Source organism: Arvicola amphibius, chromosome 1, assembly GCF_903992535.2.
Source record: "Arvicola amphibius chromosome 1, mArvAmp1.2, whole genome shotgun sequence".
Lineage (NCBI taxonomy): Eukaryota > Metazoa > Chordata > Mammalia > Rodentia > Cricetidae > Arvicola > Arvicola amphibius.
Genome location: NC_052047.1, coordinates 170,697,640 through 170,717,109, shown reverse-complemented (window position 1 = coordinate 170,717,109; position 19,470 = coordinate 170,697,640). Strand labels below are relative to the sequence as shown.

Here is a 19,470-nt window from a genome sequence, read left to right as displayed (position 1 = left end):
TTTTGGTGTATATTCATGTACATGGGTGTTCATGTATATGTGTGGTGTGCACACACACACACGTGTGAAGGTCAGGACAACCTCAAGTGTTCCTCTTTAACTATCTGCTTTTTCACCCCTTCACAAAGAAGTTTTTAGTTTATTTGTCCTCTCCTCAGAAATGCAGACTCTACTCTGTTTGCTTTCGGTCAGCACCAGCCAGGCACTGCAGTCCCCACCCCTCTTTCTGTTCTTGTGTTCATTTTGCTGTTCTCTGGAGGTCTTTTCTTCTCATAAGGGCCATGTCTTGCAAGTCTGTGTTTATGCTCATTCTTCTTTGCATATTCCAAAGACTCATAAATCATAACAAAGCCAGTTAGTCTTGCACCACCAATATATATGTTCTGTATCCAAATCCAAAATGTCATCTGGTGTGGTTTTGTACATTTTGTCTCAAGTTCCCCAAATTTCTGCCTTTGGTGCTCCTGTCTTCCCTGGGTGAAGGGCATCAGTGATCATTTGTAAGGCAGCTTAGTCATGAGCTCCCCTTTCTGGATTGTTACAGTGTCATTCTTGGTGGCTGCAGGCCTGGAACAGTCAAGGAGGAAAGGAGCACCTTGCTGTTTGACACCAGGTCTCTCACTGGCCTGGGCCTTGCTTATTAGGGCTAGGTTGGCTAGCAGATTCTCAGGGATCTACCCGTGTTTCTCTGCCTACTCAAGCTGGGATTACCCAGCTCATTTATGTGGACTCTAGGGTTGGAATACAGGTTCCCATCCTTGTGTATTAAGCACTTTACTATCTCCCAAGCCCCACTTTTTTGCTTTTGAGACAGGGTCTCACTAAATTTCCTCAGGCTGGCCCTGAGCTCACACTGTATCCCAAGTGGGTCTTGAATATGTACTCCTTCTACCTCTGCTTCCTGGATTGCTGGGATTGCAGGCCTGTACCGCCTATATGCCTGGTTGTTTCAGGCTCTTAGCTGAGTGTTCCATGAGAATGGGGTACCTTCTTTGTGCTCAGCTTCATTTGGTAAGACGTAGAAACTAGAGTGATTCTTGTATTGTTGTGCATGTGGAACAGAGTGCTTTCAGAATGCAGAGGCAGGAGACACGGGTTTTGAATTAAGAGATGTCACCATGTCATCACAAAGATGGTAACATTTGAATGGGGCTTTAGAAGCATTAATACCTGATAGAGACCAGGCTGCTGATCAGTCAAAACTGGGAATGTGCAAGACATTTGGACCATAGTAAAAGAACAAAGTCTAGTGTGGTGAAGACAGGAGAATACAAACCATGACACATAAAAGGGGCCAGGGTGAAACTGGAGCTTGGCCCTGAAAATCAGTTAGACCACCATTAACCAATCAGTTAGACCACCTTTAACCTATTCTTCGCAGGATAGAGTTGAGTGGTTTTGGGATTTAGTAGGAAAACTCTGAAATCTATATTGGAAAAGGACGGGGGAGGGAGGGACCAACAGAGATGTGGGTGAACGCAGATTTCATTTGTTCCACTTTGGCATGTACTGTAAAACATGCCCAGTAACTTCAGTGTTCCTTACTAAGCTCTTTGCATGCATTCAGGTTCAGAGTGAATTACTGCTGTTATTAATGTTCTGAATATCCTGAGGCAGAGTCTCACCGTGTTCCCAGATTGGGTAACAATCTTGCTCTGCAGCCCAGTCCGGCTTCAGACTTGAGGGCGTCTGACTCAGCCTCCCAAGTGCTGGGTCCATAGGTGTGCATCGCCATTATTTTAAGATCACACCTGTTAACACAGGGTTGGGACCCAAGTAACAACTCAAACCTGTTTGCCAGTGAACTTTATTTTTTTTTTATTTTATTTTATTTTTTTTTTGATTTTTCGAGACAGGGTTTCCCTGTAGTTTCTAGAGCCTGTCCTGGACCTAGCTCTTGTAGACCAGGCTGGTCTCGAACTCACAGAGATCCGCCTGCCTCTGCCTCCCGAGTGCTGGGATTAAAGGCGTGCGCCACCACCGCCCGGCTGCCAGTGAACTTTAAAGTGGGGTCTCTGAGGTCAGAAATGAGAATGGAGAGAAAAAGAAGCCCAAAGGCGAGCCATTCCCTCTTTGGTGTCTGTGCACTGTAGTTGCTGTGAAGGGCGGGCGGCTGGATGAGGGCTCCGATGCTGCAGCGCTGGCGGTGGCCTTTACGGGTCACTAGATTGCTTGAAACAGGGTTTGGAAGTTGCAGAAGCAGAAAAAGGATATGGGAGGGATGCCTTTAGGAATCTTTTTACTGTGGGACACTTCCAAGCCTCGGATAGAAAGAGCAGTGTGGCTCGCCTTGTTTCTCTTGCTGGGCCGCCTTGTCCTGTGCGGCCGTCGCCAGCACTCCCGTCTGGCCGGAGCAGCCGTGTGTTTCCTTCATCAGCTTGAAGGGCTGGCCCTGCTGAACATAAGATGCATTTGACCTTGAAGAAACTGTAATAAAAGTCTTTATGAATGACTGAACAAGACTGCATTTCTCTTTCTTTCAGAATGTCAGCAACCAGTATCTGGGAGAAGTGTTTTTTGACACCTCATTGTTTGTACATTGTGCTTTCCTTGTTGCTCTCACTTCCCGAGGGTTTTGCTCTGCATTCATGAGTGCTATCTGGGTAGCATTTCCGCTGCTCACAAAACTTTGTGTGTACAAGGACTTCAAGAAGCACGGTAGGATAATTTTGGCTTTTTATAAAAATGAGAACTGTGTTAAAAATGCAAGGCTCCTAGAGATTATTTACTTATTTAATCAGTTGGTTTTTCAAAATATTTAATTTTTTATGTCATGTAAATATTTATCTTGGGTAGGCAGTGGTGGTGCACACCTTTAATCCCAGCACTCGGGAGGCAGTGGCAGGCAGATTTATGTGAATTCGAGGCCAATCTGGTCTACAAGAGCTAGTTCCAGGACAGGCTCCAATGCTACAGTGAAACCCTGTGTCAAAAAACCAAAACAAAACAACTTATACTGTATACCCCATTCCACGCTCATGTTTTTGAACATATACTATTATATTACTTTAATCCTCCCTGATGAAAATGTCGGATTGCACTAGGTCATATGTCCAAGGGACTAGAGTCACACCTGACTCAGTTTCTGCCAGGTGCCAGAGTGGGTGAGCCTTGTATCTTATCGTAGACTTTCATAGGTTTGTACTCTTTCTTTTTCTAGGTGCCCAAGGAAGATTTATTGCTTTTTACCTTTTGGGGCTGTTTATCCCATATATTTATGGACTGTATCTCATCTGGGCTGTATTTGAGATGTTCACTCCTATCCTTGGAAGAAGCGGTTCGGAAATCCCTCCTGATGTTGTGCTAGCCTCCATTTTGGCTGTCTGTGTGATGATTCTTTCCTCATATTTTGTAAGGAAAACTGGGTTTTGTTTTTATTTTTTATATATGTTATGACTTTAGCTGTACTGGATTCTGTGAACTTATGTTTCTTGTACTTTATTAAGAAAAAATTAAAGATAGGGTCAATGTCTGTGGGTTCAGTACCAAGAAGATGTAAAGGATGTGGTGAAGCACTTCAGCCCCAGCACTAGGGAGGCAGAAACCAGGGTCTGTGAGCTCCAGACCAGCCGGGGCTGCACGATGAGGTCCTGTTTTACCGTAACTGTTTTCATATGTTTAAATTACACACACACACACACACACACACACACACACACACACACACACACACACTGCCTTCTAGCTACCCAGCTTCCCCTCTTTCACGTTCTCTTCCCCCTCCTTCCTCCCCATTTGGAGACAGGTTCTCACCCTTCGTCTGGGACTATGTAACCCAAGTTGGCCTTGACTTTGGTATTCCTTCTGCTTCAGCCTCCCAAGTGCTGGAAGCCATCATACCTCGCTTCCAAATCCTCTTTTCAAGTAGTCTTCCATTCTAGCAGATATGGATGTGTGGAATACATACCCAGTGTGGATTGTGAGATGCTCTGTACCTGAACTTCTAGAATAGTCCCTGTGAACACGGTTTGAAGACAGTACTTAAGAGGCCATTGTTCATACAGAGTATGTTCAGAAATGTTTGTGTGTGTCATTGAGGGATTTTCATTATCATTTTACAACTTCATTGCTGTCATGTTAAATCATGCTTCTTGTGGGGGCTACCCAAACATGCTTTTGTCTGTCAGTCTCTGAAGTGTACTGCCAGGTATGGAGTCTTACCTTTGCTTGTCTGGGCTTCTTTCCTCATGGGACTCCTAAAGGAAAGGAAAGATAGTTGATTAGTATGAACCAGAACCCTCAGGCAAAGGGTTTTTTGGAAGGACGTCTGATGCTGAGCCTGTCCAGAGAAAGCAGCTGTTTTGTTTTTTCTTACTGAGCACCTTGAGGTCTGAGGCTAGGGAGTAAGTGGAGGCAGGGATGGAGTCCCTGCCCGCTTAGCTGCTCATGGACAGGATAGTGAGCTTTTTCATACCCTGCAGTAAAAGGAGTTTCTTGTGGAAATTCGGTTCTGAAGACCCAGGGAGGTCAGAATCCATATCATCCACAGAAACTTGTTCAGCTACCAGGAGAGCTCTGCACAAGTCTACAGTAATTCTTCTGCACTGCTTGCTATTGGCTGTACTAGTGCTAAAAGAAACCCGCTATCCTAGTTGTCTGCTTTATGATACAGATTAATGACCAGGGTTGTAGCTTACTGATGAGTGCTTGCCTCACATGCATGAAGCCCTAGGTTCAGTTCTCCAATACTGAAATGACCCCTCCTCCCGACAAACAGCAAAACCTACAAGGTAGTGATTACAGAGGTGGATGGGATCCTAACATTTGGTGTTACTTCTTCTAGTTTTTCCCATTTTTATTTTATTTTTTTTAAAAAAACAAAACAAGCTATCTTTTTTTCATCTCACATACCAATCCCAGTTCCCACTCCCTCCTCTCCTCCCTTTCCCTCTACCTTTTTCCCCCAACCCCCATCCACTCCTCAGAGAGGGTGAGGCACATTGCTTTGGGGAAGGTCCAAGGCTCTCCCTACTATATCTAGGTGAGCACTAGTTTTATTATTAACGCTCCAACCCTGTATTTCTGTATTTGTTAAGTGTTCTTGCTTTTCTTATTACTGTGGCAAAATGTCTGGTAAAATAAGGAAGGAAAAAATTATTTTGGCTGATGGTTCCTGAGGGTACTGTCCATCATGGTGGGAAAGGCATAGTGGTGCTTCTGTCTGGTGCTGGGGACCTGTGGCAGGTCTAGGTGAGATGATGACAAGAAGCCAGGGATGACAGACTTGAGACCTACTTTCTCCACTTAGACCTTGCCTCCTTAATTGCTACAGTTTCACCAAATAGTACCATCAGCAAGGGGCTAAGTGTTGAGACACATAAACCTGAAGGGCACATTTCACATTCAAACCCTAATCACAGGTAGATAGGTTTGCTTCTGCGAGGATGACAGTAGGCAGAAGCCCGGGCATGGAGACACATAACTGCAGTCCAGCACCTGGGAGACTAAGGCTGGAAGACCATGAGTTTGAAGCCAAGCCGTACTACATAGTTAGACCCTGTCCTAAAGAACAATACAGCCATAAAGGGAGAGTAGAGTTCTATTCTCTGTGAATGGGAGTCTGACTTAAGGTAGTTAGGAATTAGGAATCAGGTTTTCATTGAACTTATTCTTGTAGAGCAGTGGTTCCCAACCTTCCTAATGCTGTGACCCCAACCATAAAATTATTTTGTTGGTACTTCATAACTATAATGTTGCTACTGTTATGAATCATAATGTGAATCCCCGTGTTTTCTGATGGTCTCAGGTGACCCCTGTGTGTTTGACCCCCAGGATGAGGACCACTGTCCTAGATGATTGGAACTTTTGGTGCCTACAAAGGTGATACAGGTATAGGCTATTTGAATTCTAGTCCATGGTCATTTAGAAGCAAGAATAATGAACCTGTGAAACTGGAGATTGGGAAAGTCTCCAGAGCATGGCTCTTGGAAGCCAGAAGGATGAGATTAAAATGTATTATCATAAAGTATATCTTATTTGGGAATTGTTTTGAGAGAATGACTCTTGGAATATTAAAAACAATTTACAACTGGGCATGCTGGTATGTACCTGTAGTTCCAGCACTTGGGAGGCAGAGGCAGGAGGATTGGCATATACTTGTAATCCTAACATTTTTTAGTCCTAGGCCAGGCTGTTCTACACAGTGAGTTATAGGTTAGATTTGGACAAGGCTATGCAGTAAGAACCTGTGTCAAAACAACCATTCTTCCCCTAAAGCAAACAACTTTATTTCCTTTTGTTACTGGAAATGGTGCTCCTAGAGTTATCTCTCTCTCTCTCTCTGTTTTCTTACTTATGTGTCATCGTGTTGAAGACACTGGCTTCTAACTGTGAGGTTTCTCCTTGGGTAGAACACTGAACCATACTTTTGACTGCAGAGAAGGCGCCAGTCAGTGAGGCTTTATTACATAGATATTCTAGAAAACAGTTACCTCTTGTTAAGTCTAAGTCTTCATGTTTCCTAGAGTTATGCTTTGTTGGGTAAATGGTTCTATCACTTGGCTGAGAGCTGAAATAGGCCTGATGGTCTAGGGTAGGAGATGCACAAACAGTCCAGCCATAGTTGACACAGGCTACGCCAGGGTCCTTTATATGTGCCCCACTTTTCCTTTTAATGTGTGTTGTATACACACACATTAAATAACTCACACATTAAAAATCAGAAGCTTGCTTTTCAGCTAGGCTGGCCAAGCTATGAGCTCCTAGGATCTGCCTGTCTCCACCCCACCAGTGCTGACTTTTAGGTGCATGCAGGGGATTATGTACCTAGTGAGCGCTCTTGCCCGCTGAACCATATTCCCGGCTCTACTACCCATTTCTGTGTTTTGAGATAAGGTCTCACTTGGCCCAGGCTAGCCTAGCCTCCACTTACCAGGTGCTGGGATTACAGGACTGTACTACGACACTTAGCTTCTTCATTTGATTCTTTAACTTTGCATAGACTTTGATATATTTTTTTATGTTCCTCTCTATGAAAATATCTTTGTATTCATGTTCTTTATGAGGTTAGGATGTAGGCAGGAAGATGAAACAAAAGCAGGAGCTAGTTTTAGATGGTTTCTCAGACCTGAGAAATGCATTTTGTGTTCACTTTCAATTTGCTATTTTGGTTACAGTTAAAAAAAAAAAGCTAAGTATATTTTTGGATGCCAACTTTGCAACTGAGAGAATCATGTTTACTGTCCCAAGTTCCGATTCCTTGTTTAGTGTTTACAGTGGTTAACTAAGGACGCGACTGTTTCATCGTGTGGTTTTCCCTCAAATGCAACTTGTAAAAGCTAGTATATGACTCCAGCTGTCATTAGCATGTTATAAGCACTGGAGGTGGAATCTGAATTTTGCTGAGACACATGCTTGGGCACAAAAGCTTACCTTTGACAGTTGGGCAGCTTTGACGCCATGCCTGGGTTCAGTTCAGTGGTGTCTGCTGTGCTGGGTGGCTCTCAGAAGGTGCTGGCTTGACTGCTAATGGATTCTGGTCCTTTTGCCTTTGATGTTCGAGCACAGCATTATTGTTTTGTTTCCATTCTCCATTACTCTCAGGTCACTGTCACAAAGTGCCGTCCTGGCCAGTTGAAGGTATCTGTCATTTTCTAGACTCTAACTTAGTATGGAAACACCTGAGGGATTACTGCTTTTTTTTTTTTTTTCTGCGTGTCATAGTACATTACCTAGGCTCCTTGCAACAGTACCCACTAAAAAAGGTCATTTAAAACACTTCTCTACCAATGGTATGAATTCATAATTTTTCTGTCTTTGTGCTTGTGTTTAGATTAAGTTCATCTACCTTGTGAAAAGCACAAAGACAACCATGCTGATCCTAACTCTGGTGTGTGCCATCTCGTTCCTCCTCGTCTGCAGTGGAGCCTTTTTTCCATACAGCTCCAGCCCTGCGAGTCCAAAGCCGAAGAGAGTGTTCCTTCAGGTAAGGGCAGTGAGAGTCAGGAGCTGAAACTTGCTGTCTGTGTTTTGAGTTTCACTAGTTAACAGGAAAATTGGCTTTTCTGCTGCTGACATAATTGAGTTGGTTTAGATTTCTTTGTGTATAAGGTAACAAAGAACACTGACCATCAGTGGGCATTCTTATTAGCTAGACTCTCTTTCCATGACGTGTGTGCGCGCACACACTTGCTTGTATGTATATATAATATATGTATTATATAAGCTGGAAATCATGAGCATTTAAAAATAGAAATTGCACAGATATCTGTTGGCTGACTAAAAGTCTTAAACTATTACTAACAAAATAAAATAGACATTAAAAATTGCTAGTAAAATTGAGGTTTAGGAACATTTAAAGTAGTATGTGATGAAAACAACCTAAAAGGGGTTATTAAAATGAAGTTTAGGGCTTTCTTTGGATTGATTTCAGAGCTTCGTCCCCCCTTTTTTGTTAGATAGAGGTTGTAAAGTGGTCAACTGCGTCATAATTTAAGTAATTAATTATTCAAGGTCTGAAAAATTAGGATATTGCAACTTGAGAGATTTTGAAATGAATCCTAATAGCCCTTGGCTATAGTCTTAAAGGACAGTGATGTTTTGTATAACAGCTTTTAAGGCTGCCCAGTGTGGTCGTCATTGGCATGCCAATTGTTCCAACTATAGCAGTAGTATTTAGGAGAAGCTACATTTTTATTTTTTATTTTTAAATTTTATTTATTTATTATGTATACAGTGTTCTGTCTGCATGTATACCTGCAGCCCAGAAGAGGGCACCAGATCTCATTACAGATGGTTGTGAGCCACCATGTCATTGCTGGGAACCAAACTCAGGACCCCTGGAAGAGCAGGCAATGCTCTTAACCTCTGAGCCATCTCTCCAGCCCCTACATTTTTATTTTTTAAAAGGACTGTGATTTGTTTTGGGTTCTTTTTCCCATGAAGGGCAAAATAATAGCTATTTTAGGCCCTACCAGCTATGCAAGTTTCTATCACTGATAACCTTTTCCAACATGTGCTTCAGTTTGCCAGCCCATGTCACGAAAGCCCTTCCTATGCTGTACCCTGACTTCAGGCTGTTGTTTTCTTCTGCTGAGTAGCTATATTAAATGAATTGTAAGCCTTTGGGACAGTAAGACTGACATGTGGTATGTGCCGTACCTGTCTTTCTCTGCATATGGATTAGTTTCATGTAATGCGCTGAGGAGGAAATGTGTGGATATACACTCGTGCTTCCCAAGATTTGTTTTCAGTCTTTTTCTGAAAGGAATTCTAACTTAAATTTGAATAGAATTTCAATTTTTTGTTATCTGGGTTTTTGAGATATTTTATTTTTAATTAAGTATTTACACGTGTCTGTGTGGGTATATGTTATCTGAATGAAGGTGTCGATTCCCTGGAGGAGTTACAGGTTGTTTTGAGTCACCTGATGTGGATGGGTTCTTGGAATTGAACCAGGATTCTCTGGAAGAGCAGTGTATGCTTTAACCACTACTAAGCCATCTCAGCAGACTGTTTTGTGTTTTGAGACAGACTCTTGCAGAATTGCCTAGACTTCCTTCAACTCCTAGGCTTAAATGATCCTCCACCTCAGCCTCTCTGATTAAATGAGACCATGAGCACACACACTGTCTCTGATCAGTTTATATGTAATTCCTCCCACCACTCCCAAAACAGGGTTTCTCTGTGTAACAGCTCTGGTTTTCCTGGAACTTGATCTATAGACCAGGCTGGCCTTGAACTCAGAGATCTACCTGGTCTGCCTCTCCTGGGATTAAAGGTTTGTGCAACCAGTGCCCAGCCAAGTTTTATATATAACTTAAATATACATTCAGCTATATTTGTGATTTACAATAAAACATTCATTTACATATGTGTCATCTACTTTAAAAGAAAAAAGCTCACTAAGAGTAACTCAGTAACTACTGAGTTTCCTTTTTGTTTTCCGTTTCTAATCAGTTCTGGACTGGGGTAGGGCTGGGGGTGACACAGGTAAAGCAGTTTCCTCACTAGTCTTGTTCTTTCCAGCACATGAGTAGAACTTTTCATGACTTGGAAGGAAACGTAGTAAAAAGAGACTCTGGAATATGGATCAATGGGTTTGACTATACTGGAATGTCTCACATAACACCTCACATTCCTGAGATCAATGATACAATCCGAGCTCACTGTGAGGAGGATGCCCCACTTTGTGGCTTCCCTTGGTATCTTCCAGTGCACTTTCTGGTCAGGTTGGTCATTACTTTTTGCTTAAGTTGGGGATTAGTTCCCAAATTCGATCAATGTCTTAGGGCCCTTATTAATTGAACCTTATCTTTAACTCAGTCAAGTGTTGTTTGTAATGCTTTACAAAGAACCAAAAACAATACATTTACAAAAAAATGCCTGTTTGTAATAAGACTACAAAATTTTCATTTCTTTAGTCAGATAATGGACTCAGGAGAATAGTTTTAAGAAGTCTTTCTTCAAGAAACCTGAGTAGTTAGAAAGGGTGGCCCTCCCAGTATGATACAAACAGCAGTTACAGTTTCATCCTCGCTTGAGATGCTCTTAGAGTTGGCCTCTCAAGATTGCATCAGGGGAAACAGGATGGGTAGTAGAATTGCATAGGTAATTTCTGTTCTTTTAAAAAGATGCACTTTTTGTGTATGTATGTTTCCCCTGCATTTATGCGCACTGTGTATGCCTTGTGCCTTTGGAGGCCAGAAGAGAGCACTGAATCTCTGGTTCTGGAGTTGCAGGTGGCTGTAAGGTGCCATGTTGATGCTGGGAACTGAACTTGGGTCCTCTGCAAGAGCAGCCTGGGCTTTTTAATTGTTTAGCCATCTCTCCAGCCCTAACTTCTTAGTGTTAAAGTTCGGAAGGGTTGATTACACAGTGCAGGCATCAGGAGCTGGCCTTATTTACACATTCATTAGGTGTTTTCCATACCCCTTTGTGTATTCATTCTGAACTCCTGTCAGTGAAGAAGGCCTCTTAAATATTAATGCTACCTTTCCATTAGGAAAAATTGGTATCTTCCGGCTCCAGAAATTTCTCCAAGAAATCCTGCTCATTTCAGACTTATATCCAAAGAGAAGACACCATGGGATTCTATAAAGTTGACTTTTGAAGCAACAGGTGAGCCTGTTTTCTTCTCACCTTACTTCCTAAGCTTTTCAGTGAGTTACTTCTTTTGTCCTACTTGGTTTTTATTTACTATTCTTTTTCTTCTCTCGTAAAGTGGAAGCTCACCTTACCCCCCTTAAATTGTTATTCCTAATATATACATTCAGTGCTATAAAATTCCTTTTGAATACTACTTATGCTCTTGGTTAAGGTTTCTTAAAATTTTTATACCTGTAACTTTTTACACCTGAGAAATTTTTTTAAAGATTTATTTATTTATTATGTATGCAACATTCTGCCTCCATGTATGCCTGCACGTCAGAGGAGGGCACCAGATCTCAGTACAGATGGTTGTGAGCCACCATGTAGTTGCTGGGAATTGAACTCAGGACCTCTGGAAGAACAGGCAATGCTCTTAACCACTACGCTATCTCTCCAGCCCCACCTGAGAAATTTTTATTTGGCTCTGGGGCTATAACATAGGTATACAAATCAGCAATTTACTGATAATAAATCAGAGAAATTTATTTTAAAAGTTCTTTGCTGTGCATATAATTTTACCAGTTACTAGTAACAAAAGCAAGTTCACACACTGGGGAGATGGATGTCCTTATTTATTTTTTACATGAAGAATTACATCTTGAGTACTTGATGTTGTAGAATTTAGAGCATCTTCTGTAATTCCAAAATTTGACTTTATAATCATCAGTGCTGGAAGTGCCACTCCAAATAAATATGTAGTACAAATGGCAGAAGTATGGTTAGGGCCATTGCAGAGATTGTAATATTTTGTCCTAATCCCAAGACAAAATTCATTTAACAAGTCTTTATGAAACTTGTCAGGAACTCAAATAGCAAGTTTAAAAATTAAAGTCTTAACAAATTCCAGTCTAAAGACAGTCAGGTTTGATATTTATATGCTGATAAATGAAGGTAAAAATATGTGTATGACTATATGACTATTAATGCTTCTGCAAGAGAAGAAAATTTTGTACAGACAATATAAATACTAATTCACAACCTAATGAATATCAAATCTGAGCCAGTGTGTTTCAGCCAGCATTTGGTGGCACTGCATACCCAGCACAAAGTATTCAACTGTGTGTTCAGATCCAAGGCTGTGTTTAAGTCATGGAGTGCCTCATAGGCGAAGGCTTTTATAGATACCTTGGATTCATTACATGTTTGTCTAATTAATTTTCTGTTGCTGTGCTAAGACACTATGACCAAGACAACCTGTAAAATAAAGCATTTAGTTTGGTGCTCAGTTCCAGAGGGTCAGAGTCCATGACCGTCATGATGTTGAACAAGGTGACAGGCATGGTGCTGGAGCCGTAGCCGAGAGCTTATTCTTTACGAGAGCTTTATTCTCTACGAGAATAAAGCAGAGATGTTCATAAGTAGGAATGGTGGACTTTTGAGACCTCAGAGCCTGCCCCCAGTGACACACTTCCTAGTCCTTGCCAAATAATTCTACCAACTGGGGACCAAGCATTCAACTATACAAGCCTATGGGGGCCATTTTCATTCAGGCTATCACAATGTTTGATTTTTTTTCTGGTTGTTGCATATTCAGAAACCTTTTACCGTTACTAATTTTCCCTTGATTCCCACCCCCTTCACACACATACATTAAGTCATACAACCTGTAAGGTGCTGTGGACCATAGTTTATGAAGCTGGTGCTAGAACCCACAGATTTTAAGTTGTATTTTAGTGATTAGTTCAGAATACTAAATCAAAACCCTTTGACATTTGATACCAGAACTTCACCCTGCAAGGCAAGTGTTCTACCACCTGAACTATATCCCAGCCCTTGAGACTTCTGTATTGACCCATCTGTTAACAGAAGTGTGTTAATTTCCAAATAATTCAGGATTTTCCAACTTCTTTTATGACATCAGTTTCTTGATTAATCTCATTTTGAGCCAAGAAATCATTGTTTGCATGGTTTCTATTCTAAGCATGCTAAGGTCTGCTGATGCTGAAGATACGGTGCTTGGGACACGCTCCCTGTGAGCCGCTACTGTTGGATGGACATACCCGTGTTCAGGCTTTGCTGTTAGGTGCATATACTTTTAAGTATTTCTGTATCTCCTAATTGACTTTTTGATCTTATACAATTGCCTTTTCACCAGTGAAAAACTTCCTTGCTCGAGTCAACAGTAGATCTCCAAAGCTTTCTTTTGATTAATGCTAATTAAAAGTTGTGTATTTTTCTATCAACATACATTTTTTTATGCTGTCTACATATTAGGTAAATGCTCTATCACCGAGCTACATCTCCAGCACCTTCCATTTACTTTTAATCTATGTGTTTTCATATTTAAAGAGGATTTCTTACAGGTAGTACTTAGTTGGGTTTTATGACCCAGTTTAAATGGATTTAAATATTTTTATCTTTGTTCATTTTGTCTTCCACTCTTTATGTCTTAGTGTAGTTTTCACTGGGCTATTAACTACTCCATTTTATAGGTTCCTTAAAAAAAAAAGATTTGTTCTGAGCAGTAGTGTTGCACGCCTTTAATCCCAGCACATGGGAAGCAGGTAGATCTCTATGAATTCAAGGCCAGCCTGGTCTGCATAGTGAGTTCCAGGACAGCCAGGGTTACACAGAGAAATTCTGTTTTCAAAAACCAAAACAAAATTTTGTATTTGTATATGTGTGTATGAATGTATGCCATACGTTTGCAGGCATTCGAAGATGTCCGAAGGAAGAGTGTTGGACCCCCAAGAATCGGCGTTAAAGGCTGTTGTGAACTAAAGTCTGCTCCTCAGAAAAGGGCAGCAAGTGTTCTTAACTGCTAAGACTTCTCTCTCAGCCCTGCTGTCGTTTTTAGTAATTGCCCTAGAGTTTGAAATGTATATCTACAACTAATTCAGTTTCAACAGCACTGTACTGTTTGGTGGGTGTTCCTTTAGTTTGTCTGAGACAGGGTCTTATCTGTAGCTCTGTCTTGCCTCAGCTTAGGAGTCTCCTGCCTCTGGTTTACTGCTGCTGGGGTTACAGGTGTGCCACCATACTTGGCCAACTATTTTGTAAAATGTTATAACCCTTTCTCTCCCATTGTCATTATTCCAGGCATAAGCAATTTAGTCAGATACAAAGGCTAATTAAAAACAGGCTGGGCATGGTTGTGCACACTTAATTCCAGTGGTTCAAGGTCAACCTGTTCTATATATGCAACTTTAGGCTAGCTAGGTAAAATAGTGAGCAGCAGATGCTCTTAATGGCTGAACATTTTCTGCAACCCCAAATTAAACTTATCTTAATGGTTGCTGTGAACTTGCAATAAATCTATGGTTAACCCCTTGGGAGTACATGAAGTTGGTCTCAAAAGCAACAGGCAAGTCCTGTAACACTTCTTTGCTTCTTAAGATGATTAGAGCTTATTTCCTTTAGGTTTATTTTGCCTTTTATTTACTTTTTGGACAAGCTAGCTCATGGTCTTCCTGCCTCAGCCTCCTGAGGGATTATTGGAGTGTGCCACTTGGCGGTTGTGACTTTTTATTTGCCTCCCTCCTCCACTCTGAGACAGGGTTTCTGTGTGTAGCCTTGGTTGTTCTGCGCTCACTCTGTAGACCAGGCTAGCCCCATACTCAAAGAGGTCTGCCTGTCTCTGCCTCCCGAGTGCTAGACTAAAGGCGTGCGCCACCACTGCCTGGTTATGACTTTTAAGAAGCCTTACTGAAAAACCTTTGTATTAGATACAGTTCATTGTCAGATACCCATTGACCCGAAGACTTGACTTTTCCCTTTCCCATGTTCAGTCTTCCAGGATTTCCCTCACAGTGATGCCAGCTGATCTATGACATTTGATTGTCAGTTCTACCTGAAGAAAACTTAATGAAGTTCTGCTGCTTGCAGAATGACTTTAGACTTCTTGGCAGAGCATTTTGGGTCTTTGGAAGCCTCATAGGCATCTCAAGCTATTCTTAAATAAGAAAATTGGGATTATTTCCCTTTTTGATGAATTGTCCTTTGTGGAAATGTAATGACTTTGTGTCAATCTGGCAATACTAAATAGTTCCTTGATATCTGGCCAAATTGTCCTAGACTTTTCTGATAACATGTAAGTAGTGAATTTGAGAGCCTTAAGGAACTAGCCACAGGCCTATTAGCTTTCAGGTCTTCTTCAGCTGCAGACTTTTCTGGGGGGTGGACTGGGGATTAGGTAAATTTCCTCAGCAGTTATTTTTCTCATTTAGATTCTGTCTTTTCTGTTTTCTCATTACTTAACCTTGTTGCTAGATACTGACTTCCAAGCTGGTAAACCTCTTGCCTTGTGGAGAGTCCACCTAAAGTCACAGCAGAGTAACCATGACAGTATGGTTTGGGTGTTAACTATATTGCTTGCCACTGCTGACTGGTGGGAATGTTCCTCTTATAGGACCAAGCCATATGTCTTTCTATGTTCGAAGCCACAAAGGGTCAACACTCTCTCGGTGGTCTCTTGGCAACGGCACTCCGGTCACAAGCAGAGGAGGGGACTACTTTGTGTTTTACTCCCATGGACTCCAGGCCTCTGCCTGGCAGTTCTGGATAGAAGTACAGGTGAGAATTTCCCAGGCTGCCAGATAGCACTTAGCCACCTTGGAGTTCAGTGTTTTGGCTTTAGTGAACTAACTGATTTTCTATAGCAGGTGTCAGAAGAACAGCCTGAAGGAATGGTCACGGTGGCCATTGCAGCCCACTATCTATCAGGGGAAGACAAGAGGTCTTCTCAGCTCGATGCTCTGAAGGAGAAGTTCCCGGATTGGGCGTTTCCCTCTGCGTGGGTTTGCACCTACAGTCTCTTTGTGTTTTAATTGTGCGATGGACTTTGAATATGTGCCCCTTGGACATTCCATGGGACACTCTCTCCCATGTCACATGGATATTTGTCACTGAATTTTAATGAGCATATGTTCAAAGAGCTTTTGGGATAACACTCTTCCTGGCCGTGTACCATATGGGTTAAACTTTGGGATAGTGATGCCTGGCCTTTTGTCACTTGAAATTCCAGTTTTCTGGCACTTAAGCACATGTGGATACTGCCATTCATACATGTCATTTATGTGACTGTAAGGACTCACAACATACCACCTGAGTAGCTTTCCTCTGAGGAACAAGAAAGATGTACACCGTTAAACTACTGTTGAGATAGGTAAGTCCATTGTTATCAGTGGATGGTGGGTAAACTACCACTCACAGGGATGTGGTTCTCCTTGCCTAAACTACAGGTCACAGGAAATTGGCTGCCATGAAGAAGGAAGCCCCACAAGCTACATTTTTTCAGGCAGCCATTAGGGTGACTTAGTGTCTGAAGTTTGAGGAGGTAGCATTCATTGTCTACTTTCTTCTCAGACATATTCCTTTCATTTAGGAAGAGAACATTTTTCAGCTACATTTCCTTCTCACAGCTCCTGGGTTGATCTATTTGCAAATAAGACCCAAACTTCTTTCCCAGAGCACTGAGTTGCTAGCATGGCTATTCTGAGGTCAAAGAGGAAGAGGGTGGGGTATTCTATGTAATATTTATTCTTTGTTTTATAGGCATCCTCTGTTACACAAGGTTAATCTTTTAGAACATAATTTTATTGCTACATTGGGTTTTCTGTTTTCTAGCAAGTGACTAAGTTCTTATAACTTGTTGTTAGTGAGACTGGCTGTCTGACGCTGAGGTTGTGGTTTACACAGGAATGAGACAACTATACCTGTATCTGTTGGTGTTGAGATCCCGCAGAAAAGCAGCAGTAAGGTTTAAAGGTACTTTTTATTTTGAAGACAGGGATGTAGCTTGTAAGGCATGTCATAGCAGCGCCTCTTGTGGCTTCTCTAGGTTTCAGCGGTGACAGAGATGATGACATGAACACTACAATTTGCTAGTTTCTTTTTTACATTAACAAGTATAAAAAGACAAATTTGAATTAGTCAACAAACATGGCCCAAAATATAACTGAAAGAAAAGCCATAGGAAAGCAAAAACAAAACAAAATATACATGTTTAGGAACAGACAGGTGTCCCTCAGAACCATCTGAATTCCAGCCAAGAGCATAGTTAAGTGTGCACTGCAGGAGAAAACTTTCTTATAGTTGCTTGCGTGATATGTCAGTTTCTAATCATGTTCCTTGTATGCCTGCTTAATCTCTAAGTCCTTAAAAACTATCTGGGCCCATGCAGCTAGATATGAGGGCTGCAGCTAGAGCTGAATGGTAACGTGCTGACTGTCACATGTATTCACACTGGACTGTGGGAGCCACTGTTTTTGCTGAATTTACAGAAATCATATCTATCAGTGCTGCTTCAAGTGTCTTGCTCCTGCTATGGATGTATTATCTGTCAGGTAGTACTTAAGATTTGCAGAACCACAGCTGATGGAAATAAGTAATAGTACTAATAGCTTAATGGATTTCAAAATACAGGCTTCTGTTCTATTCCTGGTTTAACTGAAACTGATTACTAGAAATTACTGGGAGGGGTGGAAAACATGCCGAGGAAGCATAAAAACAAGGTGTTCTCGGATTTCTTTCCTGTTGGCAGGGTGCCATTGTCCTTTTTGGCATAATCATGGTTTTCCTTTTGCCTTTGGGTTATATCTCTATGCAAACAGTTTTGATTTTCTTTAACATTATGAAACTTGGTATTATACCCCGTAACAAGATGCTCAGTTTCAGGGCATGCTTAAAGGCCAGAGATGGTCAAGTATTTACATACAGTATCCATGGCTTTTAATAAGCACACTCTGTAGTTATCAGTAACTCCCCTTTTAAAGATTATCTGATCATTTGAGTAATTCACTTCTAAAAAGATATTTTCAAAGTCTAAGTAATGCATTTTCCTCCTAATGAGTGTAAATATAAGCAGTACAGAGGGAGGAGTATAAAGAATTGTGACCTCACAGTTCTCAAAATTTAAGAATGGTTGTTCTAAGGAGTGTTTCTAGTCTAGCAGCTGCATTAAATGTCTAACATTCCCCCAAGGTTTTACCAAGAAGGAGGTTGGACCACAAGAGTCTATGTAACTCAGGAAGCTACTGGAAGAATGTGTCTGGTCCATCTCTTCACTTCTTTGATGAATTGTTGAGGGTTAATTGTTGCCTTACAATGTTATTGAAATAAACTTTTTAACATACTGGTTGGAAAAAATGGATCTTTTAAAACTGCTTTCATTCTGTCTCCACATTTAAGGATATTTTATTTTCCTAGTCTTTTCATATTAAGAAAAATATTTAAAAAGACCTACATGGCTTGAGCGTAACCGCTGTTTTAATAAGTGATGTAAGGAAAGAATTCAAGATGGGAATGTTCTCATGGAATGAAATGATGCACCTGAATTTCATAGAAATAAAAATAACTCCTTAGAAAATGGTAAAATCCTGAGCATATTTATGCTTACATCCTCTCCACTGGGATAGGAAATCACAAAAAGATTATATAAAAAAATTTAACTGGGGGCTAGGGTAAGAGCAGGGAAAGAAGTCCCCTTGTGGCCTGTGGCCCATTCTCACTCCCCAAGGGAAGGCTGGTGCCAGGACAGCTATTTCTCCAAGCTTAGTTTTCTGAGGAGGTTCCTTCCCAGCAGTCTAATACAAAGTGAAACTACGATTTTTATTCTTCTACCTTAAGGGCCAATAAAGATACAACATATGTATGTATGCCTCATTATGTTGAACTTTGGAAACATACTTGATTGCAAAAATTGATAATTTAATCCAATTATCCTGACCAAGTAGAATTAGTGAAATGGACCACACTAACAGAATAAATGATGTTCTTCTCTGGCCATCCCAGAAGAGGATTTCTTCTACCTGGTAAAGGTTATCGGTGAGAACCTAGAGCATCACACTTAATGATAAAGGATTGAAGAAGACAAGATGTCCGTCATTGCCCCTCCTACTTTAAACATCATCCTGGTGGTTCCGGCCAGGAGAATCTGGCAGGAAAGACAAAAACATTTAGATCATGCAGAGTTAACATTATATCTGGTTGCAAATGACATGTCTATGTAGAAAATAACATCCAAAGATGAAATTAAGCATTCCATTTATGGGAGCACCAAAAATGAAACAGAACAGAAAAACTATAAGATACTGCTGAAAGAAATCAAAGGCCTAAAATGAAAGATACACTCATGGATTGGGGAGCACTGTACTAGAAAGGACTGCATTCTTTAGATTTGTTTTACACATTGCATACACGTCCTATGCAATTCCCACTTTGGGTGTACACACGCTAAAAAGATGGTCTTAAATTCATATGGAAACACAAGATTCCTGGAATAGCTAAAACAGTATATTTAAATGTAGTGCCTGTTTTTCTAAAACTTCCTATAAAGAGCAAGACTTGTCCAGTGTCCTGCTTACCATAAACACAGATCATTGTTACAGATGCTGATCATCCCAACTGAGTCCAGAAACAAGCCCACACATTTACCGTTCATTG

At 41.2% G+C, this 19,470-nt stretch overlaps 1 protein-coding gene across 2 annotated transcripts in view; it reads left to right on the top strand.

Annotated features, from left to right (window-relative positions):
* The window catches only part of Ermp1 (endoplasmic reticulum metallopeptidase 1), a 36,906-nt gene extending 18,746 nt beyond the window's left edge, over positions 1-18,160 (top strand). Inside the window, exons 9-15 of one of the 2 annotated variants that reach the window (XM_038337698.2) lie at positions 2,484-2,658; positions 3,161-3,351; positions 7,772-7,924; positions 9,967-10,169; positions 10,943-11,058; positions 15,437-15,600; positions 15,690-18,160. In XM_038337698.2, the coding sequence (XP_038193626.1) occupies positions 2,484-2,658; positions 3,161-3,351; positions 7,772-7,924; positions 9,967-10,169; positions 10,943-11,058; positions 15,437-15,600; positions 15,690-15,854 (1,167 nt within the window). In that variant the 3' untranslated portion in view covers positions 15,855-18,160. Of the gene's footprint in view, positions 1-2,483; positions 2,659-3,160; positions 3,352-7,771; positions 7,925-9,966; positions 10,170-10,942; positions 11,059-15,436; positions 15,601-15,686 lie in introns of both variants that reach the window. The other variant, XM_038337691.2, reaches the window with a different exon arrangement.
* Positions 18,161-19,470: the final 1,310 nt, after the last annotated feature.